This window comes from Amyelois transitella, chromosome 26 (genome assembly GCF_032362555.1).
Source record: "Amyelois transitella isolate CPQ chromosome 26, ilAmyTran1.1, whole genome shotgun sequence".
NCBI lineage: Eukaryota > Metazoa > Arthropoda > Insecta > Lepidoptera > Pyralidae > Amyelois > Amyelois transitella.
The window spans coordinates 3,517,251-3,542,436 of NC_083529.1; the positions used below are offsets into that span (position 1 = coordinate 3,517,251).

Below are 25,186 nucleotides of genomic sequence, written 5' to 3' on the forward strand. Positions count from 1 at the left end.
GAATACCACTAGCTGTATAATCTTAGGCTAAAACTTACTTGCGAAGTGAATTTACTTATTGACAAAGTATTTATTCTACGTCTTGAAACACGGGTGAACGAAAATGTCAGTCGTTATGTGTAGAAAGCTTGGGTCCTCTCAAAAAAGATCATAATGACTCGGGGTTTGATCTGGTTGAATAAAATGCACCTTCCTTCATACATAAAATCACATTCAAAGGGATCAGATACTAATCAATCAATCACATCACTTATTTAAGAATGATTCAAAACAATTATCCAATCAAAAGTTGCACAAACCTAGTATCAGTGTGTCACGTGTATACTTGAGCCTTGTTTTAAGTAGTGCTATGATGGATGACGTTAACGTATTAATTTCTAAACCATGTACATGAAATTATTATAGTTATGATATAATTTTGATGTACATAATGGCCTAAAATAGGACTATTCCATCACTTAATGCCTATGTTTTATAAGATGACAGATAAATCAGCACTTACTAATAACAAACAAAAAATTGATAAAAAATAAATTGATATCAGAATAAGCCGCCGACTGTGAAAATATACCAAATATTTCCACAAAATGTAAATGCCGTATGGTTCCCGACACTTTGAAATAGGACCACTCCATATCTTTCCTATGTATATCGTAAAATGTGGCTAAGGGAAAGGTAATAAACTTGGGATTCTCCTTGTAGGCGATGGGCTAGCAACGAGTGACTTTTTGATTTAGCTAGACTTTTAGTCTTTTCAAGACTGTTGGCAATTTCTACCCCGCAAGGAATGTAGATGTGATTATATGTATGTAAGTAAGATTTCATTTTTAATAACTTGATTTTTTATAATAACCGGACCGAGATTTAATTCTGGGACCAGCTAATGCTCTTGAAGTCGGCACAATACCGCTACATCACATAGGGCGATATTCTCACGTGCTATATTCGTAGCTCAACTAAATACGGCATGTAATAGATTCCTTACATGCTGTAAGGTTTCTACAATTACTTGTCTGTCGGATAGCAAATCATCTTTGCAATGGTATAAATATATATTCTAACTAGGTATTGTATGTATATAGGCAATTACACTGGCTCTAAGCCAACGTAACCTATGAGCAACAATTATACACTTAGAGGAATCTTTTGTATTAACAGAGTGCGCAATTCAAGTAAAAACCATATTATATTTATAAATAGTACAGGTTTTTCTTCATTCATGTATATATTCACATCTATATCCCTTGCGGGGTAGACAGAGCCAGCAGTCTTGAAAGACTGATAGGCCACGTTCAGCTGTTAGGCTTAATGATAGAATTGAGATTCTAATAGTGACAATATGCTAGCCCATCGCATAAAAGAAGAATCCCAAGTTCATTAGCCTATCCCTTAATCGCCTTTTACGACATCCATGGAAAAGAGACGGAGCGGTCCTATTCTTTTTTGTATTGGCGCCGGGAATCACATGGCACTATCAAGATCGATACATTAATTAACATCAGTATGGTTTATATATAATATATTCTTGATTTTCAATTTTCTTGAAAATCAAGAATATATTATATATAAACCATAAATAATAATTATTATTTAAGCCATACGCACTCTTCGTATAATGAGAACTCAATGATTACACCACTAATTGGAGGTTCTATTCGAGAGGCTGAATTATTACCACTCTGTTACCATCTCATATTGTCTTATATGCTGATTGGGTTTGGTGATAAGTTTGGGTAACTTGATTACTTATCAAGTAGTTTGTAAGGTCAGCTTATTCTGATATATGCATGGAAATTACGAATTCTTCCAACCCCAGAGCAAACCATAAAATAATAAACATGATTGAAAATCGATGCTTTTTCGATGAGAAAAAAAATCGTGGAGGTTCCGCGCAACCAGATGCAGAACCATGATCTAAAATTAGTGTATATTTTAGTGTTTCTATCAAACCTGAGTCATAAATGCAGGTTTTAGGTTTTAGATAATTTCAGACTCCTTTCCGGAAAGGTGAAGACGCAATAAAACGCCAAAGCTTGACAATAATGTAAAATCAATGTTTTTAATTCTATTCTTATAATTCCTAGGGACCCTGGGTTTTTCCAAGGACGTGCAAACCAATAAATATAAATAGGTATAATAAAATATAATAAAAATATTACTGCATGTCTGTTTGTATTTATCTCCGTAACAACCGGATAGATTGTGAACCTAACCTACCTAAGATGTCGTGTGCAATAGCTTTCTGAAAAATAAACATTAAACCTTCGTTTCGCTCATGCACCCGCACACAGACCTACAATTCGATTTGAAGACATAATAATGATCATTCCTAATGACATTTCAATTAACGACCCTTGTAGGCACAAAACACGTCTATTATATTACCATAACGTTGCGAACAGGCGGCCCTTCCAATTACCATGAAATGGTAATGCTGGCAGAATCCAAGATATCCGCCGCGATTTCAAATGATCTTGGTAACATGTAAATTAAGTGACGAGTGATGAGGAAACCCTTTACATTGGTAGATTTTTGGAGACTAACCGCAGCTTTGACGTAGTTAAGTCAATTTAAATAATACTATCGCATAATATACATGAAGCCTTGGAAAAGGACAAAGGCAATATTTTTAGTTACTACTGAACAACAAAAAATTGGAAAAAAATATAGGAATAAGTTGATAGCGGATGGAATCACCGAGGATAGCTAGTAAATAATAAGTGTAAAAAAAACCACCATTAAAAGGTTGACCAATGTGGATGAAGCAAAAGACCGATGTAGTATTTGGACACTCCGGGATAAAGGCGTGACTATAAGTAGGAATATGTATAAAACTTCCTTCTATTATCATTTGACCTTCCTCTTTGAGGACCCCAAAGTCCACTGCTAACTACTGGTAGCAACGAAACAATTTTAACAGTTACATCTTGTATACCCATTCAGCGGCCCAAATGTGCAGTTATACTCACAATGTTTCCCTTCACCTCAAATGCATGTGTTAGCATTCAAACTAATGTACAGTCAACGGCATGAAAATCTGACTCTCCTTCTAAAAGCTTTGTTATGTATAAACGGGGATCATGTTACTCTAGAGTTGACTGTATGCAGATATATAAACCACGCTCCTTTCCCTGAGGAATAAGCAAAGACTACATCATTCCATTTGCCACGATCTCTGCATATTTTTTCATCCTGTTACATCTACACTCATAACTCACATCACTACATGCAAGCTCGTATGAAGCTCAGAAAAAGGCACATGACCTAAGCATTTCTATTTAATATCGCAGAGTGTAAATCGTCTTCAGACAAGAATTTGTGATTCAACCGGCTTTTTATCCGTCCCGTCTCGCCTCAAACTGAATTGTAATACTTTTTGTCACTTCTCTTACATCATAGTGCATTTTGTCATATCAAATCAAAGCAGCAGTAGATTACCTTCCTCCTAATGTGTATGTGATTGTGCATCTGACGCTTTGAAAATGACAATTAAGTTATTAATAAGTTTTAAGTAATTTATTTGACGTCAACAATATTATGGAACCAAAACAAAATTAAGTGATGTTCGAAATGTCCCTTAATAATGAAGGAGAAATTTTATTCGAATTTGAATCAGAGTGCCGTGTGGTTCCCGGCACCAATATCAAAAAAGAATAGGACTACTTCATCTCTTTTCCATGGATGTCGTAAAAGGCGACTAAGGCTTATAAACTTGAGATTCGTTTTTAGGCGATAGGCTAGCGACCTGTCACTATTTGAATCTCAAGTCTATCTTAAAGTCAAACAGCTGAACGTCGCCCATCATTCTGTTCAAGACTGTTGGCTCTGTCTACCCCGCAAGGAATATAGACGTGATTATATGTACGAATCAGAGTCTGATTTCACGGCTAAGCCATTAGTAAATTATTATCTGATTATTATTACATAGCCTAAGATTTTCCTAAAAGCGAAAGCGGGAAATATTACGATTTTAGTTTCATGCGAGTGAAGCTGTAGGCAAAAGCTAGAGAAAAAATTTGTAAATGATCATTTTAAGTGAGAATATCAGAATTTGCAAGTTCTTCCAACTATCATTTAAACTGTTCCGAGTGGAGTGAGAGTCTCCGCATCTGCGCTCACGGCTCGCTGATAAATGCAGCTGCGATGAAAACGCTTGTGCATTCTAAATGTAGCCAGACTAGGCTTTTGCTCGGCTTCACTTCAGTGGGAATGGTATATTTTATAATGACAACTTGTTCTCATGACTTTGTTCCCAACAACAAGCAATAGTCTAAGGAAGACTCAACCATGTTCAGCAGATTGGATTAATGTTGAACATACATACATACATATGATCACGTCTATATCCCTTGCGGGGTAGACAGAGCCAACAGTCTTGAAAAGACTGAATGGCCACGTTCAGCTATTTGGCTTAATGATAGAACCGAGATTAATGTTGAAATTGGGATAAAATCTTGTAATATCATAATGTTTGAGCCCATTACATGCTAAGTAATTTTTGAGGAAATTGATTGAAAAACTAGAATTTTCGTTTATTTAGGTACTTCATATAATACTTGGTTTTACCTGCAGCTTCGCCCAAGTGAATTTACAAGCGCCATCTACAAAAAATCGACGAAATAAGCACCACCCACAAAAAGCAACTAATTAAACGCCACCTACAAAAAAGCGCCAAATTTAGCGCCACCTACAAAAGAATACAGTTTTTCGCTTATCCCAGGGGACTACAGTTTTTACCGCAATGAAAGGTACCTATATCTTTCTCCAGACTCTTAATTATATAACACGCAATATTTCAAAAAGATCAATAGGGTACCGGACAGTAATCGAAAAAATATCTAAGTTGTGTTTTAAAATAAAGTTGGTTATACAAGAACATCACTTAATAAAGATTTTTAAGAAATAACAATGATTTATAATTTTAAATCAATAAATAAAGTTGCATAAATCCAATATTTTTTATCTGTGCAGCGTAAGAACCCAATCACAGTGGGTGACGTCATACGTCATGAGTGATAAGTAAACAACACTGCTTTGTATGTTATTTCGAGTTATTCTACGATTTATTTGCATTTTTCTAAAAACATTTAATTGTAATTAGTTATGAATTGAAGGACTATAGTCATAACAGAAGTTGTCGCAAGTACTTGAAGCCGCCTATCAATCTTTTTATCCTGGAACAAGGTTACAAGCCGACAATAGAAATCTCCCAAAAGTTGATATTTTCATGGTCGGCAGTTTCTTTGCCACTAATTCCGACTTTTGTTCTGCTGAATTTAGAAATGTGAAAACATTTGTGTCAACCTCTTTTTGTTTATCTTAACAACAGAAATGATTGAAGAAATAACAAAAGAAAACATAACCTAAAACTAGTTTCATTGTTTACCAAGTTATTTCCACATATGTATTTTCTATGATTTTCAAGATTAGATATTTATGGGTTTTGCATGTTTCTAGATCTGCGAGAAAATACTTAAATTATCCAAGCACTGATCAAGTGTAATAGGGCTTGTAGTTTGTTTTCCAAACATATGACGTCACGCTGTTTGACGTAAGTGCTGTTTTCGCGGCAAATTTAAATTAATTACGTTTTTGACGTTTTTAAATACTCCAAAAGATTTATTTAATTAACAAATTATTTTTTATGGATATATAAATAAATAAAGATTATTTTTAAACACAATCTGAAAAGTTGTCCGGTTCCCTATTCAATAGATTGAGACTCGTGATGAGGTTATAAATAAACTTTCTTACGCATTTATAATATTAATTGACGTACCAAGAAGAAGAAGAGATCTCTTGCGTTTAATATGAATTTTCTTTATATTTACTTTGCTAAACTTAATAACTACACACTTGTATCCACAAGCCAGACACTTGCCTACAGAAATGACCACAACATAGCTAAGCTGGTCCCAGTTTAAAACTATTTCGGGACTACTATGTCGGTCCACGATCCACTTTTCAAATTGACGTCGAGGAAAGAATGCTTAATTCTGTGCAAGTCTAACAAACTTGCACAGGGCTGTCGCTACTATGAAAAAGAAATATCATCGCCATACGGCCGTGTGGTTCCCCATAATTTAAAATAGGAACACTCCATATCTTGTGACGTTTATTAAAACTTCGCAGGTAAAGGTCTTGAGAGACATTTAAAGATTCATATGATAACGACAATATTTTTATGCACTGGATTTACAATTTTCAAAAGAGCGTGAGTTTAACTAAAGGCACGAGATAGCGCGATAGGCGCCTGTGGATAGCGAGTTACTTAACTTGGTGAACGTTGAAGTAGACCAAAGGAGAAGGTCCGGGATGCGTGCGAGCGCTTTTATAGGGTCCCAGGGCGGCGAAGTGAGACGCAGGGGAGTCCGTAGCTTGACGTGATACACTTCCTCGTAAGACCAGAATTATCCTCAATTTTACTAATGACCTGGTAGCAAGGCACTGACAGGCAGCTGGTAAGAGACTGGCCAGACTGGAAGTTAGCTGGTACTAGAACTGAGAAACCAATCGATGTTGTCTAGTTAGGCCAAGAGACGTGATAATAATGCGACGTATTAAGATAATGCCGAAATACGTAAAATGACGAGCTGTCAACTAAACCTCAAATTGCACTGTATATACGATTGTCTTTTATTATTGTGACAAAATGACATGAAACATCATACTATATCGTCTTTACCTAAGTAATGATGTCAAGTAGCTATCAATACGAGTAGTATAATCCATGCGATAGGCGTGCACAATTTAAATTCTAAGATCGTACCGACAGAAGCGGTAAGGCCACGACTCCACTGCTACCGAATATTATACGCGACATACATGTATCGCCTGCTTTAGATGATGGTTTATCTTGGTTATACTCTTATATTTAACATAACATAACTTAAATCACGCCTCTTTCCTGGAGGAGTAGGCAGAGACTACATCTTTCCACTTGCCACGATCTCTGCATACTTCCTTCGCTTCATCCACATTCATAACACTCTTCATGTAAGCTCGCGGTTTCGGGTAGGTACTCTTGACCTGACCTCTTATATTTGTTTATTATTTTAAATCTTGCTTTTTCCTGAAAAATATAAATTGTTAAATACATTCTATCATTTAGCCTAACGGCTGAACGTGGCCTATCAGTCTTTCAAGACAGCTGGCTCTGTCTACCCCGCAAGAGATATAGACGTTCTTATATATGTAGATATGAATGAATGAATGTATGTTATATTGTTTGCTTTTATTTTTGTACCTAAATAAATGTAGCGAAGATGAAATAAATAATATCTTACAGTGGACAGATACAAGTTGATGCATAACCATATTCTGACTTTGGATCGGTATTGTGGCATCTGTCCATTTGGTACCATCTGGAAGTCATACGAGGCATTCAGGCTTTCAAATCTAGATAGGTTTTTTGCACCACGTATTCACTGTTGCAAATGAATGGGCAGGCTTCAAGTATGATGAATTGATTAGTTATCTTTATAAATTTACATATAATATGTTTAGTAAGATAATCGAAAAAAAATGGCGTAATCAAAATTCGGCAAAAGAAGAAAAATGCCACCCTGTTAGTACCACTTTTGTATAGTTATGGATGGCTCTAAGTTCATGTCACCAGTAAAGTCTTGAAATGCCAGATAAAGAATACCGTTAACCGACGAGCTTGCATGAAAAGAGTTATGAACGTGGATGAAGCGAAAGAGTATGTAGGGTTCGTGGCAGGTGAAAAGATGTAGTTTCTACCTACCCCTCTGAAAGAGGAGAGGAGAGAAAGAGACATTTAATGTATGTATAAACATGAGACAGATGTATACGGAAATGTTTTACAGTCGTAAATGGGGTGTAAGGAAATCTTAATTTTCATCAATGGTATTTTAATAACGTTACGCAGTTACTAAGACCTTCAAATACCAAACTCTTTGTCAATATTGACTTCAAATTTGGGAAGCACTTCAGTCGGAATGGGTTACCGAAGTTTGCTATATAAACAAATATAGATTAACAGAAACTTAAGGTATATTTCGAGAAGTCAGACTTCAAATTAGTGAATGGAAGTTATATTAGTTCAAGATTCCTTATTCATCGATGTACTTACTGGAGATATTGTCTGACTGACAAACGTTTTTAATCTCAATCACATATTTTGTAGCAATTATGTTTTCAAGACTATTGGCTATTTCTACCCCGTAAACGATACACACGTGATATATATTAATATACTCACTTTTTAAGAAAGGATCTGAGTTATATCCACTAGGTTTTTTCCGTAGATAAAATCAACTGGTATTAAACACCTAGTACATTGCACAACAGCCACAATCTTCAATAAAGTTAGTTTTCCTTGCTAAATAAGGTCACATACCTAGATAACCTTTCGCACCTTCCCATAGATGATACAATTAGGATCATTATTCATTTTAACCACAAAATTTCCATCATAAACTGTTTTAAAAGCCGGTCTAACAAGAAAGTGACAACCCTACTACATAGTTACCGTGGCAGAGTGAAAGATAACTTTTGAGCCGCGCCCTGTCGATGCGTTCTAAGCAGGGTTTAAGCGAACTCAGTTGATCTAGCCAGCTCACCAGCTGATTTATCGTTTTAAAGCGAAAATACATGCAAAGTTTTCATGTAGAAGGAATTCTTCGGTTTACCTGTTGTTCTTTTTCTTAGAAACAGCAAGAGATAGACTCTTGCCGTTTCTAATAATTGGCGTTAATAATTACATCAATTTGGTTAAGTGTTCTTCTTCCTGGCTTTAGCCTAGGTTGCTTCCTCATCACTCTGGAGAGGAATATGCCTTTGACCATAGATCCTAGATTGGCTGAGTCAGTTTTTTACACGAAGCGACTCCCAACTGACCTCCGCAATCTTTGCAGGTGAATCTACTTACTGGATATAGTTATAAATCCAGTTGCCTGAATGTGCAGGTTTCACTATGTTTTCCCTCGCCCTGTGGGGTTTGAACCTGTGCCTTTATGTACATCAAGCATTTTACTTAATCGACCTACGAAGCTTTTAATTTATTTTCCCTACTGTCATTAACTCGGGTTACATCTGGATACAACACGTAGATAGATAATTTTATTTCCCGAGTATATAAAATATATTAAAATAAAAAGTTTTCATATTTTATCTAAAATATACCTCAAGACTGTTGTGGATTCAACTGGGCATTTCAGGTTGTAAATATTTACGAAGAAAGGTTCAAATTGTGTCTTAAACGCAATAGAAAACTCATGTACATAGTTCAAACAAATGCGAGCTATGCAATTATACGAGGGCATTCAAATAAGACGCGGCGGAGAGAGGAAATGGGATATCTTAGTTTGTGAAGGCGGTGAGACGAGAGTACTGGATGTTTGTGCAGTTTTATATTTCTGTTTTACCATTTATTGTCCAGTTGGCCTTTTTAAATCTTGTTTGTTTTAAACTTAGGTTTAATTTGGGCGATGGTTTAGGGACTTGTAACTATTTGAATCACAATTTCATCATTAAGCCAACGTGGCGTTACAGTTTTAAAAAGACTATTGGCTCGGCTCTGTCTACCCCGCCAGGGATATAGACGTGATTATATGTATGTATGTTTATATATTTTTTTACCCTACCCTGATTTGAATTAAATCTGATCTGGAATCTTGAAAGTTTCACGTCTTAATTCCAGTACGTGGCCTTTGAAACACAACAGTATCCAAAAGCAGTTGCAATGTTTTCCCTGCAAAGGAAAAAGACGTGATATATGTTTGTATCGTTCAATCAAGAAATTTATCTCTTACGAGGTAGACTTAGGAAGTAGAAATATACCTGATGAATATTATTATAAAGCTGAGCGTTAATTATTCAGAGAAGTGCACGCAGTGCGCTGGTGGATGCAGATGTGTCGGAATTGTTAGCAAGAATTCCAGGCGATGTTTTTATTCCAGATGTAAATACTTTAGAGGAAAAATGAAATAGCTAGGTACTACTTACTATAGGTAGGTAGGTATAATACTTGTAAATCAAGAATTTCTTATCAGATTATCTGAAGTATCTGTCGAATGTTTGTAAAGATACTGAGATATATGAGTATTTAAGTCTTCAACAAACTACTATAACTAAAGAGCATATGTTAACAAAATGATAAGATTATAGCATCCTTTAAATACACTTTATCAAATTTAATACACTAACATACATTTACATAATAAAATGACCTAAGGTCACCTCAGAATAATCTATATAGGTACTAATATTACAAGAGGTTTATATATTTGTCTTTGATTGTTTGTTTGTAAGGGGTAATCTTCGGAAATACTGAATCTACATTGAATATTCTTTCACTTTTGAAAAGGTATATATCGGGAGTTATATACTATGTATGTTTACCATGGACAAAGCCGTCGTAGGCCGCTAGTCAAAACTAATATTATAAATGCGAAAATAAGTTTCTTCTTCTCCTGAATCTTTTTGAATCTTTTTGACATTTTGCGTATATACATATAAGAGTCTTTAGAAGGACATAGGTTACTTTTTATCCCGATAAAAACTATAGTCCCCGGGATAATACAATGTGGATGAAGGGAAAGAAATATACAGAGATCATAGCAAATGGAAAGATGTAGTCTCTGCCTACCCCTCCAGGAATGAGATAATATATGATTATATATGTATGTATGTTTTATTAGGTAACACCTGTTAACGCGTAGAACGATATGACCGAGCCCGTATATTATATATCAGTATGTTTATCATAAATATATACTGATTTCCGACAATATCAATACACATTCGTAGTTTATCAATAAAGTGTGAAGTTCATGTACGATAATGAAAATATATTTAGCTATAGTTTTGTTGGTCTGTTTCAACTGCGAATGTAAGATATTCACGAGATGTAAGCTAGCTGTGGAGTTGCTAAATACCAGGATTATAACGAAGACTTTCCTCGGTAACTGTAAGTAGTGATAGTGTATTAGTGTTCAGCATTTTATAGTTTATCTGTTTTAATTGACACCACACAAAAGTCAGTTTTCTTTATAACTGAAATGGTGAGAATCTTCCTTGTATTGTAGCGTGTAAAACGAATAAATTGATATTAATTAATTCAGAGTTAGAAAACTTATTTGTAAAATGATTGAGTTCTCAACACTCTGGGTTGCGATTAAAAACTCTAATGTAATAAAACATGTTTGCTTTCTTTTGCTTTACTTGTAAATTTTTATATCTGATTTTCCTCATAGGTATAAAGGGTAGTTGGCAGTTATGTGCATTCAGTACAAGTAGCTTTCTCGTATTGCAAATAAACGAAGTGATGTCTTAAATGTCTAGGTGTAATAACTTCTATAAAAAGAGAACAGTCTCCGATCGGCATATCATTTTTTGAAGTCAATTAAATTTCTAAAATCTTCTAAGTGTAACACTTTCTTGAAAACCGCATGAAAATCGGTTCAGCAAAACGCGAGATTATCGCGGACAAACATCTTCTTTTTGAAAAAGAGTAGAATATCTGCTGCTGTATAAAATCTTAGCCCGATTGGAAGTAATAAATTGGATTTACCCACTTCTTGTCATCTGGCTTAGATCATGATAAAATATTAGCACTCCATAAAACGCCTATTCCCTTAGTTATCTAAGAAAATCAAGGAGAAAAAGATAAAATGTTTTTTTTTCTAAGTGCCCGAAACACTACATTTATATAAAGTTCACGTGATTATACTTAATTTGTATTAAAAACAATATACTCTAAGAATTAGCGTTCGCATGACGCTAAATTTTAAATAGTTGCAAGCATTTTCAACTTTTAACATGAAATATTTGTAGGTAAATTACCTTAACGCTGTAAATCTAGCAGAAATATGTAATTAGCGACCGTTATACGTTACTTAAAGTCGCACCCTATAAGATTATCATTAAATGTAAATCATAAATACTGCAATCATAATTTGATGCAAATAAGTGTTATTAAGTTACTATAAAACAAGAGGTTTTAATCACATTGGGATATTTATAAGGGTAACATTTAGGGGTGAATGTTTTTATACCGACTAGCATGTAAACTAGGTACTTTGATTCATTTCTTACAATGTATTGTTATTTATTAATTCCAAACTTTATTGGGCATCAAAGGAACAAAAGGTGAACTTAATGCTAATAACATTCTCTAGTAGTCAACTTTTAGAAAATTGCAAACAGATAAATAATCAGGTGTCAAACTCGGGAAAAACAAATGTTATATTCATAGACACACAAAATTTTTTTTGAGGCCGTAGGATCTGTCTACCTCGTAAGGGATAATTACGTGATTATATGTATGTATGGAAATGTTTTATGGGATTACCTTTACTCCTTAACGTCATCAAATATCGAAGTTTTTATTACTTTACATTTTATTTAAGAACCGATATTGTATGAACCAATATTTCCATCGAGGTGACATTGACCTTATCCTTGAAATTGAGCGAAGGGTCTTAGGGTGACCTATTAGGGGTTTAGTATGAAATATTAGTGTAGTAGGAATTATGATATAAGTGTTGTGTTAATCATAGAGCTGTCTTATCGCAAAGATCTGAAACAGATAGTTTTAGTGGATGTTATTTTGGTCCATATATTTTGGTATGTTTTTGCGACTAAATTTCTGGTCCTAATAAAGTTTCAAGTTGTGCCTTGTGGTACCCAGTACCAATAGAAAAAAGAATAGAACCACCTATCTTTATTTCCTGGATGTCGTAAAAAGTGACAAACGATAGGCTTAGGATTCTTCTCTTAGGTGATGGGCTAGCAACCTGTCAATGTTTGAATATCAATTCCATAATTTTGTCATTCAGCTAAACGTCACCTATCAGTCTTTTCCAAAATTGTTGGCTCTCTCTACCTCGCAACGAATACATATGTGTATGTTGTTTCTCTTTTCTAAATTGATATTTTGTGATTTATTTTCAGGGGTCTGCCTTATTGAGAAAGTCAGTTATAGAAATACTAAACTGCTAACAGAGACGCCAAGCAAAAAGAAATATTATGGTTTATATCAGGTGAGACATACATTATTTTGATAACCACATTACAGATGATATCCTACTTAGAAAGAGGATTTATATTTTGTTATAAATATAGACTTTTGAACTACTAATAAATATAAGTTCTGATATATCACATAGCATAAATCAAAGTCGATTCCCGCGTCTGTCCATCTGTATGTATGTTTTGATCTTTAAAACTACACAATTGCTTTCATGCAGTTTAAAAGATATAGTGATTCAAGAGGAGGGTTTATTGTATAATGCTTGCGGGTTGCGACTACTAACTTTCTGAAAATGTTACCTTTTTGCAGATTCCGCAGAAATGGTGCAAGGAGAAAAAGCGGGGAGGAGAATGCAATATTGCATGTGAATGTAAGAATCATTGTGACCAATATTAACCATTACGCTGTCAATATTAAGACTCTAGCTCATATAGCACTGAAAACTATCGCTTTTTCACTTTTTATTATTGCATGAAAAAGGATAATAGTTTTTCGCGCGATAAAAACGGCGTCGCGCGTGCCATGCTATGGAGGCTAGCATTAATCACTATTGTGACCTCTCCCCTCTAGAGTAAATCCCAAGATGTACATGATCTAAAGTCAGATGCGTACACGAAGCGACTCCTGGCTGGCCGCGGTGGTCAGACGGGAATCGCTTCGCTTCGCTTTACGCCTTACCTAATCCGTTATAAGATCGTGATTGACATCGAATTGGAATGTTGGAGGAGTTGACAGTTTCAAGAACATTGGTCAGATATAAAATGTTTATCTATCGATAAATTTCATCAAATATACCTAATATCGTTGAGTAAGTATCTCATAATAAAAATTTCGCACTTAAAGCCCCTACTCAATTTTAATTATATTGATTCATACATACATAAATAAATAAATAAAAAACCTATTTAATCACGTCTATATCCCTTACGGGGTTAGACAGAGCAAGCAGTCTTGAAAAGACTGAAAGGCCACGTTTAATTGAGATTCAAATAGTGACAGGTTACTAGTCCTTCGCTTACAAAGAGAATCCCAAGTTTATTAGCCTTTCCCCCAATCGCCTTTTACGACATCCATGGAAAATGGAGTGGTCCTGTTCTGAATTCCCGGTAACCTCACTCAAAATCATATATCCCCTAAATAACAGAGAAATCCTTTAAATGACATTTCAGTTAGAATCGAAACAACAGCTTGACCATAAAATAAATATCAGTGGCAGCAGTGGAATGTGGAACTAGTCATAAAGCGCGCATCCTGAGTGTCCGATGGGAGATCTCTACAATTGCTTGTTTAAAACGTAAACATAGTGTTTCAAGAAAACTAGGATTCCTTGTTTATTCCGACTATGAAGTAGAGTGGAATCTTTCATAAATCTTGGTCCTTTAAAAATGTTTACTATAGCAAGATCACTTTTGTTATCAAGTGTCGTGTGGTTTTATACTTTGTAATACTCCATTTCTTTCTCATAGATTATTTCAATAATATAAGCATATTCAATTAGAGCAGCTTTCCTATATGTGCATACATAAAATCACGCATTTTTCCCGGAGGGGTAGGCAGAGACTACATCTTCCCACTTACCACGATCTCTGCACACTTCTTTAGTTTCATTTGTCATGCTGTTCCTTATCTACTCAATTTCATACCTACAAACATACATACATACAATCCAAAATAAACGCCTCTTTCCCGAAAGGGTAGATAGAGACTACCTCTTTCCATTTGCCACGATCTCTGCACACTTCCTTCGCTTCATCCACATTCATAACTCGCTTCATGCAAGATTGGCGGTTTCGGGTACTCTTGACCTGACCCTTTACCAGGACGTCCTTAATTTGATCAAGATACGTTCGTCTAGGTCTTCCCACTCCGACCTTTCCCTCCACACTCTCCTTGTATATCTTCTTAGTCAACCTGCTTTCAGATAGTATATTGCTATTATAGTCACTATCAATCATAGTGTGTGTGAGCTGCTTCTCTTTTTGCTTAGATTGTAAGAGTCGATCAAGGAAGGCTTATATACTAGTAGATTATTTTTAAAGGTTAGAGTATAGGTAGGTCTAGACAGGTCTCTTTCTCTGAATATTATCATCACTAGTCTTCCAACTTACGGCCTTCGAGTATGATTATTGTCACTGTCTAATCCGTAACAAATAAAAACGTGATATGTGTGTGAGTTTGTAAATCCAGTCACAGAAACAGATAAATATCCGTTTTTATTATCTGCCCCGAGAGCGTTCCGAACTTTGTAGTTTCAAATGTTGTTTAGATTTATATCAGTTTTATTGATCAGGTTACGTCTGTTTTATCAATCCTCCTGCTTTATGGCCAGGGTGGCGCTTCTTGAATTTAACGTTTAGAAGTCGTTTACTTTGTGTTCCTATTCTATCAATATGACTCTTAACGATGAAAACATATGTTATATTCATTTTAATACAAACTAAAAATTTGAGAAATTAATGGCTGCGCATAAAATCTTATTTAAATAAGAGCTTTCCATTCCTTTTCCTTGCAGGGTGGACAGACCCAACAGTCTCGAAAAGACTGATAGACCACGTTCAGCTTTTTGGCCTAGTGATAAAATTGAGATTCAAATAGTGACAGGTTGCTAGCATATCGCCAACAAAAAGTAATCCCAAGTTTATGAGCCTGTCCTTTAGTAGTCTTTTACGACATGAAATGGAGTTGTGATATTCATTTCATATTTGTGCCGAAAACCACACGGTAGCACTCCTTGTAAATTTGCTAAGTCAACTTCTTACATTCATCCTTTTGTTCTATTCATAATGTACATAAATATTTATAAATAAAAACAAATTACACTGATTGAGTTAGCCTCAAAGTAAGTTCGAGACTTGTATTACGAGATACTAAGTCTACAATACTATATCTAATAATAAATACTTATATATGTAGATAAACATCCAAGACTCAGGCCAATCGGAAAAAGTTCTATTCTCATCATGCCCTGGCCGGGATTCAAACCCGGGACCTCCAATGTCACAGACAAGCGTACTACCGCTGCGGCACAATGGCCGTCAAATAAAAATAAATAATAAATTTCAATGAATAAAAATAAACCGTTTACTTTCAGCCTTACTCGATGACGACATACGGGATGACACGGAATGTGCTTCAATGATCGCTGACAGAGAGGGCTTCAAGTACTGGCCCCAGTGGTCGACCCGATGCAAGAATGATGATTTTATCACTCAAGAGATTTACAAGTGTGTACATACATATATATAAATATAATCGTCTATATCCCTTGCGGAGTAGACAAAGGCGACAATCTCAAAAAGAATGATAGGCTGCGTTCAGCTGTTTGGCTTAATGATATAATTGAGATTCAAACAATCGATTAATTAATGCCTATAAGAAGAATCCCAAGTTTATAAGCCTATTCCTTAGCCGTCTTTTACAACATTCATGGCAAAGAGATGGAGTGGCCGTATTCTTTTCCTATTGGCGCCGTGAATAATAGTCTTTTTTGTTTTCTAGATGTCCTGACCTAAACACTAGGACTAGTCCAGAGAAGACTCCGCCAGAAGCCATGAAGATAAGAAGTTATTTCAACCCTAAGATAAATCATTGGAATGATTATCTTGGACCATTCCACTATAATAATAGGCCACAGTGGATTGTAGTATAAAGTTTTTTGTACAAAAAACAGTGAGATGTCTGACAAAAATTTATCAATGTACATACAAAAGACTTTTAAATAGATTTTTTAATTTATCAATAATTATTTCAATTATATTTTAGTTATAACAATAGTGAACCTTTGAGTATATAATAGTCTGAATAATAATTTAAACACGCAACACATGGCACGGATTTTACTACTTATAATAGTAATTCTTAATTAAAAACTTTACGTTTCAAACAATGGAGAAATAAATTGAGTTGTAACTTACAAACACACAACTAAATGGAATTACGTGAGCGGAACAAGTTAATCCCCAGACGGGAGTTACTATCGACGGGAAAGAGTCTGGATATCGGTATATCCTGCAATTTCTACACTGCTTCAAATATTGAACAAGACTTAATTATATTTCTTTAACTACTTGCTATGTCAAGGGGCTTCGCTTTTGTCAGGATTGAAAAATAATTCCATGCTTGTGTGGTAGCAACGAAAAAAGGTATACTAGTAACTAAGCAGCATTTACCCGTAGTTTTGTCCGCGTGAATTTAGCGTTATCTACAAAAAAGCAACGAATTAAGCTTCACCTACGATAAAATACAGGTTTTTCACAAATCCTACAGAAATTTTAGTTTTCACAAAGAGATTCATTCAGTATATAACCCGTGAAGAGGTAACAAATTAAACTCACTTTCGCATTTATGATATTAGTTAAGATGAGATTGGAATTCGGTTAATTTGTTTTGAGATTCAAAAACTTCATATAATGTGGATATAAATCGTTAAGTCTGAAACTATCAGTTTCTGAGAAATATACATAATGCCAACAGAAGTTTGCGCAGTACGCTAACTTCAACTGGACTGCAGTTCTTTGTTCAGTGCTCAAGAAGTTTTAAGTACATCTATCAAAGATTGCGAAGACTTTATTTAGACGTTAGTTATACTTGTTCGACATTTTCTGTACTTGTTTTAAGAAACTTTAGAGAACAATTGTTCTCAAATACTTTTTTTTTTAATTTATTTATTAAATCATTTTTCTACTTAGAGCAATCTTTGCTGACGTCTTCAACTATTGTCAACATTTTTTTTAATTGATTACTTCATCTTGCTACTTCACCACTGAAAAAACTGAACACATTCGATTTAAAAACAAAGATCCTATATAAATTTAGTCGTAATCTAATTCAAAGTTGCATTTCTAGCCCTCCAGACGTTAACTTTCTGTCTGCAATAGTGAGCAACTTCAACCCTAGTCGATCTTTTAAACAAGAAAAACACTACTAACGGGAGCATCCTTAGTCTAGTATACAATATGACACAATACATAGAATTGCAAGCACTATCAGTATTAAATACATTAACCATGTAAGCATTTGTGTAGCACACATAATGATGTGACATGAACAAACCCCAATTTATTATAAGACTCAAATCACACATAATAGCAACTCCAATTAAAGAAACTACTTGAGTTAAACTTGGCCGACTCATTTTAGACGAAAATACAGATATAATTATATTAAAATACATAACTAAATTAAGTATTATAATGATTCCAATACTAAATCCTCCAACGATAAGTTTAGTGAATCTAAAAATGAAATAACCTTTTATAAAAATGAAAGAAATCGCATGAACAATCTTGATAAGTACAAAAACACCACATATGAACACGGCAACCTTTCTCTTCTCACCAGTTATTCTTCCAACGTTTACAAAAACAAGTTTAACGTGAGCAATTATGACAGAACACTGAGAACAACATACATGTAAGATTAAATAATCCATAAACTCTATAGGAATGTTGAAATCTACTAAGTCATTCACACAACCTAACACAGAATGCATGGTGCCTACGCAAATTTGACACAACCCTATGAAATGTTGTAAAGTCCGCCATTTTGGGATTAAACACCATATTGAGAGTAGAAGTAGAAAATTAAAACATTGCACCAACATGAATGCAAAATATATCACCTCTTCTGTCTCAAAATCTTGTAAAGTCTTCATGTTACTGTAACAAAAATACAATTTCTTACAAATATTAGCACTATTTGAATCTCAATTCTATGATTAAGTTAATCATAGAATTGAGATTCAAATAGTGACAGGTTGCTAGCCCATCGCCTAAAGAAGAATCCCAAGTTTGTACGACTATTCCTTAGTCGCCTTTTACGACATCCATGGGAAGAGATGGAGTGGCCCTACTCTTTTTTGTCTAGGTGCCGAAACCCACACGACTCTAAGATATAGTACATTTGTAAAATCCACTAACAGACACTTTTAAAATATGTTTTTTACCTGTAAACAAATCGTCGTTGTACGTAACTGTTTCTATAGACACTAATTGCGAATTACATAAGTTTATAACGTCTCTGATAATAATATCCTTTACCTTGAATCTTCTGCAATTATTTTAGATGCTTCTGAATCCTCTGTACTTTTATCACAAAAAAGGTTTTCAAAGTTATAAACAAATCCAATAGAATAAAATGAATAATAAAATCACTTAAATTATTAAAACAAATAAACCCACATAAACTGAATATTTTTATGGTTTATTTTATGTACGACTAATGGATCAGTTTACAAAACTCGTTATCAAAGCGATAATGAGATATAAACACTAGAAACGTGCTAATAAGTTAGCACTAATTAGTGTTCATTATGAATAATGGGACTCTGTTATATTTTAGACAATTAAAAAATATATAACACAGCGATTTGCCACCTTTTGACTTAATTATCTAGTTTCTTTATTGTTTGCCTGTTGACTGGAAGAGATCCCTTCATAGGATAAGTGCGCCTTTGGAAATGAATTACTTCTTTTATAACTATGTTATATTTCATAACTGTGATTATTTTTTGTGAAATAAAGATATTACAATCAAACAAAAATCAGACTACATTAACGGACAGGCAGACGGCAAGTAAGAGAGAAAGTAAAGGTTAAGAAAAGAAATGGTAAATCTATATATAAGACCAACAGATACCAAAAACGAGTGTTTTTTTTTAATTTCTGTCTGTCTGTCTGTATGTATGTTGTACTCGCATCACACTCTCCCCTTTGGGGGGGCTATACGAGTACAGACGGGTCAGTTGTTTTGAGATTGTCAGTGAACGAAGTCGCGAGCAACAGCTAATAGGGAATAAAGATGCAGAAGTCGCTCTAAAACAAGTCATATCCTTTTGATGTCTTCAAAATATACTAAGTGATTAGTAAAACGGTTGTAGAATTGTTTCATAATATTATTTAATAGTTTATATTACATTCCGAAATACGCTGTCAAAAGTAACCACGTAGAAATAATTACGGGCGTATAAAAATGATATAACACATGCTGACAAGTTTGCATTTTTATTGCCCGCTGCGGATGCTGGGAGCGCAGCGCTAGGGACGTAGATGTAAAGAAACGAGAAGTGAATCTTATTATTTTAATTTTTAGACTAGATATAGAAAAATGAGACTTCATGACAACACCTCCTATAACGAGAATCTAGAAGTGAGAAAAGTCAGGTATACATACATACATATGTACATTAGATAGGTTATAAACTTAGGATTCCTCTTTTAGGCGATGGGCTAGCAACCTGTCACTATTTGAATCTCAGTTCTATCATTAAGCCAAATAGCTGAACGTGACCATTCAGTCTTTTCAAGACTGTTGGCTCTGTCTACCCCGCATGGGATATAGACGTGACCATATGTATGTATGTATATTAGATCACGCCTCTTTTCCGAAGAGGTAGTTCCACTGCCACGATTAGGGACACTTATAAGTAATATTAGTTTTCGGAAGACAAGGTAGATTCAAGCTGATTTCAATCGGAAACATAATTTTGTGATAAATAAGTGAAACCAGTTTATTATCTCGAGGCGATTAGATAGATCTTAAACCGAGCAGTAATTCGACAATTTATTTTACATACATAAAACCACGCTGGTAGTTCGGCACGTGAGGTAAGCAGAAAATACTTTCACTTCAGCCACGATCTCTGAATTTTAATTCTACTTTATTCACATTCATTACTCTATTCATGCACCGGTTAAGGGTATTCTTATACTACACTTCTAGTTTTAAACCCCCCTTTTAGACACTTGTCATATCTAGTATCATCTGATCCCTGAAAAAGTCATCAAGTGTAAATAATTAGGAGGACACAAAAACAATTTGTGAGCCGTAACGGGAGTGCCGACACGACCGCTGGTTTATTTCAGATGTCGTCGCTAATTCCGAATTGTTGCGGTTAATTCCGGCACTTCGAGGTTAAAGGCAGCACGTGGAGAACTTTTGTTTAAATGAGTAAATTATGATCGCGAAAGGATAATAAAAGGATGAATAAAGGCTGCAAAAGTTAGAGAATGGGTTTGAAGAATACTTTGAGGGAAGAAAAAGAAAGACTAAAGATTACAGTAAATATGAAACATCAATCAACATTTAACCTTCATTTATGTTCTCATCAATCCCCTATATAGGGTGAAGGTGCATCTAATCGCGTTCGAAAGAGGTATTTTATATTTAGTCCCAGATTTACATATTCAATGGGATCGCCGTCCCTACGTGAACCTACATTACCATAAAACTGAAGACTTCACACTTCACAGCACGATATTAAAAATATATTTTTGTTGTGATGAAAAATCTTCATCTTTTTTCCAACGTTCAAGGTTTAAATCATTTTTATTTAACTGTTTTAACTGCCTCTAACCATGGTAAGTACTTACTTACCAGCTGGAAAACTAACCGATGTTAATGTATTGAAAACATTTTGTGGTAATACTGACAATGTATTAATAAAATTCCAAAAATCAATCATATCCGAATAGCACGAATCGCTGTCTCGTTACACGTGAAGAAAAAAAAACAGAAATTTGAAAAAGCGAAACAGCTATAGATTTTCACACTTTTTTTACACACTTCAAGCTAAGGCAGGCGCAGAAAATATTTTCGCCTTTATGTCCTCTGACTAAGATCCATTTTCACCTTACACGTGAAGTTTTTGTGGTTACAAACAACAATACCCCATAGCAATTAAGCATCACTATTTATTTGCCTCTAATTTAATTTGGACCACTTCATTCCGCCGTGACAGTAAGGGGCAATTCACAATAAACGTAAGCGGTATACGGCAAGTTTATTCTCTATGTAACTCGTGTTTCTATAATGGACTTCTATTTATTTCACGATAATTATTATTACTCAAAATACAAAATACAATAAAAATACCATTAGCTTAAAAACGGATTAAATGCAAAAAACAGTCCACCATTTGTGGAGCTAAATGGAAAATAGAATTTTCACTTTTTTAAAGTACGAATAATTTATTTCTAAAATGAAACTCATATTGTTATCGGTACTAAAAAGAAGCTAAAATATAATTTTTTAAAAACTTAATGTTATACCTTACTCTTATATTAAAATTTTAAATTGAAAAGATTAATAAGTATACATATGTACATACACTTTTGTTCTGTCTATTCCTTACGAGACAGACAGAACGAAAAATCTTTAAAAGACTGAATGGCCACGTTTAGCTCTATTTTTAAGTATACAGTTATTATACCGCAAAATTCGTGCATGCAACCATTTATTCTATTATTATTCTTAGATCACAATTATCAAAGTAGATAGATAGAATACCCTTAATTACACATAAATAATAACAAAAATAACTCCTCCTACGTCTATGCTAAGGTGATGTACAAAAGGCAAGTAGGTAATAAGTAATACATGTATTAAACGCGCACGTTACTAAGGTACCTTTATTTTATCTCGGAAGTTTCCAATCGCTCAGTGATCACGGACCAATTTAACATAATTCAAAATGTCCGCGATGAAATAAAGGTACGTTACGTGCGCTAAACGCGCTAATACCTGTATTATTTATGCAAGTTTAAAATTAGTTATGTAAATTAATAAATACTGATGTCAATATAAAACACAAAAGGCCTCTTGAGACTTGGTATATTTTTTTATACCAAGTCGCAAGAGGAACACTACTAAGGTCGTTTAGGACGAGTAGGGTCCGACACAAGCTTACCTGCAAGCAACACCTATTCTATACCTCCCATCAAACTATTTGGAATATAATTTCTGTACATTCAATTGACGGAACCTGCGTACGACGGTCGGGACGTATTGATAGACATAGCATTGAGTTTGATTTGCTGAATTCAGAGTAGTCGATGAATAAACATCATGAATAAATATATATAATAATTTTGAATCTCAATTCTATCACTAAGCCAAATAGCTGAATGTCAGTAGACAGAGCCAACAGTCTTAAAAAGACTGATAGGCCACAGTCTTTTTAAGACTGTTGGTTATGTCTACTGACTGACGTCACCGTATTTTTTACGGTAGCCGTGCGGCCCGGTAGGACCACTTCATCTCAATCTCATGTACCGTCGTAAATAGGCCTTAAGGGAATATGCAAATTCTAGTGTACACTTTCATAATGACTTGCATTGAAGAAGAAAGCGCAGTTTGTTAAAATCAATCAAGGGGAAGATAAAATTAAGTTTTAAAATGATTCGTTGGAAACGCAGCCTTTGAGTCATTTCGAGACTGTTGGCTCTGTGTACTCCGTAAGGTGGCATAAAGATGTACAATATTTGAGTATATATATGTACTATTTGAAGTATTTCATAGTCTCATAAAAATTGATATTCAAGAACCCAATCATAATTGAAAAAAAAGATAAATAATACCTACCTGACTGGGAATCGAACTCAAAGATTGTGAATTAGAGAAGAACATTACTGCTACGTCGCAGAGACTTTTATGTTCGTTCAAATGTTAAAATCGCTTAAAAACAAAATGACAAATCCAATATTTCCCTTCACACTTTCCCTATCAGTTAGATGCTGGCGTTAAAGTGAAAAGGGTCTAGTTAATTTCCGTTCATTACTATCTCTTTTACACCGAACGTAGATCGAAAAGGACAAGATATCAGAAACATTCCCTATTAAAATAGTTTCGATTTAGTTTGAAATGTAAAAGTTACCGAGGTATTTTGTCAGTGTCCGCAATTATTTTTTACGCGACCGTCGAGAGAATAAAGTGTAATGGTTTCAGTGTTTTATGCGATAATGGATTTATTGCGCCGATCTACATATACACACATACATGTCGTTTTTACTCTTACGGGGTAAACCGAGCCAACAGTTTCACAAAGACTGAAAGGCCACGTTCAATGGAATTAAGATTCAAATAGTGATAAATTTGCGCCTTTAACGATATCCATGGGAAAGAGATGGAGCGGTTCAAATGTACATACATACATACCTACATATAATTACGCCATTTTCCCGAAGGGGTAGGCAGAGACTACATTGATAATTCTGCTGCTCGTTCAATCTGTAAAATAATTTGTTCTCTACATATTTATTTATTGGAAGGAATGAACTCACTTGAAAAGTATAGGTAAAGTGTGTAGGTACTTATTTGCCAACAGTGTTATTCGTGGTAAGTGGAAAGATGTAGTCTTTGCCTACCCTCCGGGTAATGGCGTGATTTTATGTATGGATGTAATGTATATATAATTATTCTCGAATTGCTCCAAAGGCTTATAAGTCTGAAAGCAGAATTTATCAACTTTTACAGTATTTAAAAATATCAATATGTACTTACTAGTTACATATAGTGAAACATGTGTCAAACCCGCTATCATAGAAAAAAAAGAATCTGTTTTCCCAAACTCAGTTTACCTTCCCTTAGCCTAAAGCCATAAAAAAACGGATAAAGCCGTCAGCAATTAACTAAATTGGCTTCTGTTAGAATGGAGTCAGGGTCGAAGGCACTCGTTTTATAGGACTATGAATGGTAATTAGGAATTAGAGAGCAAATGCGTGGCAATGCGTTTAGTAAGAAATAATTAAATTCCCGCGGGAAATCCGGACACACTGAACCTTCAACCTTCAAACCTAATTTCAAGTGCCTAGTACCCAGCGGTTTGGGTTGTGCATCAGTCAGTCAGTCAACCAGTAACGGAAGAGTTTTATATTATAGATTTATACAAACCTCAACATATGGTACCAAGCAAAAAGGGGTTCAATATAATCTATATGCACCATAAGCCCAATTATGAGCTAATTTGCCTCATATCAGAAGGGAAAATGGGCCGTTGTGGTAATTTTGTGTCCCATTACCAGATTAACACGCATAATACGGGATGGGACATATAAAAAGGAGATAAATTATACATTCTGGGCTTTTAGGACTGAGACACCTGTTTGCGAATATCATTTTAATATTTTATGCGTTCTATCTCCGTGGTGAGGTTTTAGCTTTTTGACCAAAAGTTGTACTAATCACATGGGAAACTATCTTATATACGGTATAGGTTTTAGTTTTTGTTTTGTTAACATCACAATCTTACCAACGGTACCTACCAAAAAGAATGAACGTAAAATTCCGTTCTGATTATCGCATAATTTTTGTTCTTTAGATAGATCATTGAAAAGCAAAAAAAAAACGCCGTCACAAATCAAATTGACATGGCCTAAAAATTTTGACGCAACCACATTACTAATAAGTAATTAT

At 34.6% G+C, this 25,186-nt stretch overlaps 1 protein-coding gene across 1 annotated transcript; it reads left to right on the forward strand.

Moving 5' to 3' along the window:
* Nucleotides 1–10,743: 10,743 nt before the first annotated feature.
* LOC106135294 (lysozyme c-1) lies at nt 10,744–16,792 on the forward strand. The gene is made up of 5 exons (XM_013335552.2): nt 10,744–10,933; nt 12,919–13,007; nt 13,307–13,367; nt 16,089–16,221; nt 16,496–16,792. The coding sequence occupies exons 1-5, from the start codon at nt 10,807–10,809 to the stop codon at nt 16,644–16,646; spliced, it is 561 nt and encodes a 186-aa protein (XP_013191006.1). The 5' UTR covers nt 10,744–10,806; the 3' UTR covers nt 16,647–16,792.
* The last annotated feature ends 8,394 nt before the right edge of the window (nt 16,793–25,186 follow it).

What these genes read in the sequence shown, in the direction of transcription:
- LOC106135294 (XM_013335552.2), top strand. Translation starts at nt 10,807, where the DNA reads ATGAAAATATATTTAGCTATAGTTTTGTTGGTCTGTTTCAACTGCGAA. An exon ending in AATATTATGGTTTATATCAG is followed by an intron (nt 13,008 to 13,306) that starts GTGAGACATACA and finishes ACCTTTTTGCAG; the next exon opens with ATTCCGCAGAAATGGTGCAA. An exon ending in ATGCAATATTGCATGTGAAT is followed by an intron (nt 13,368 to 16,088) that starts GTAAGAATCATT and finishes GTTTACTTTCAG; the next exon opens with CCTTACTCGATGACGACATA.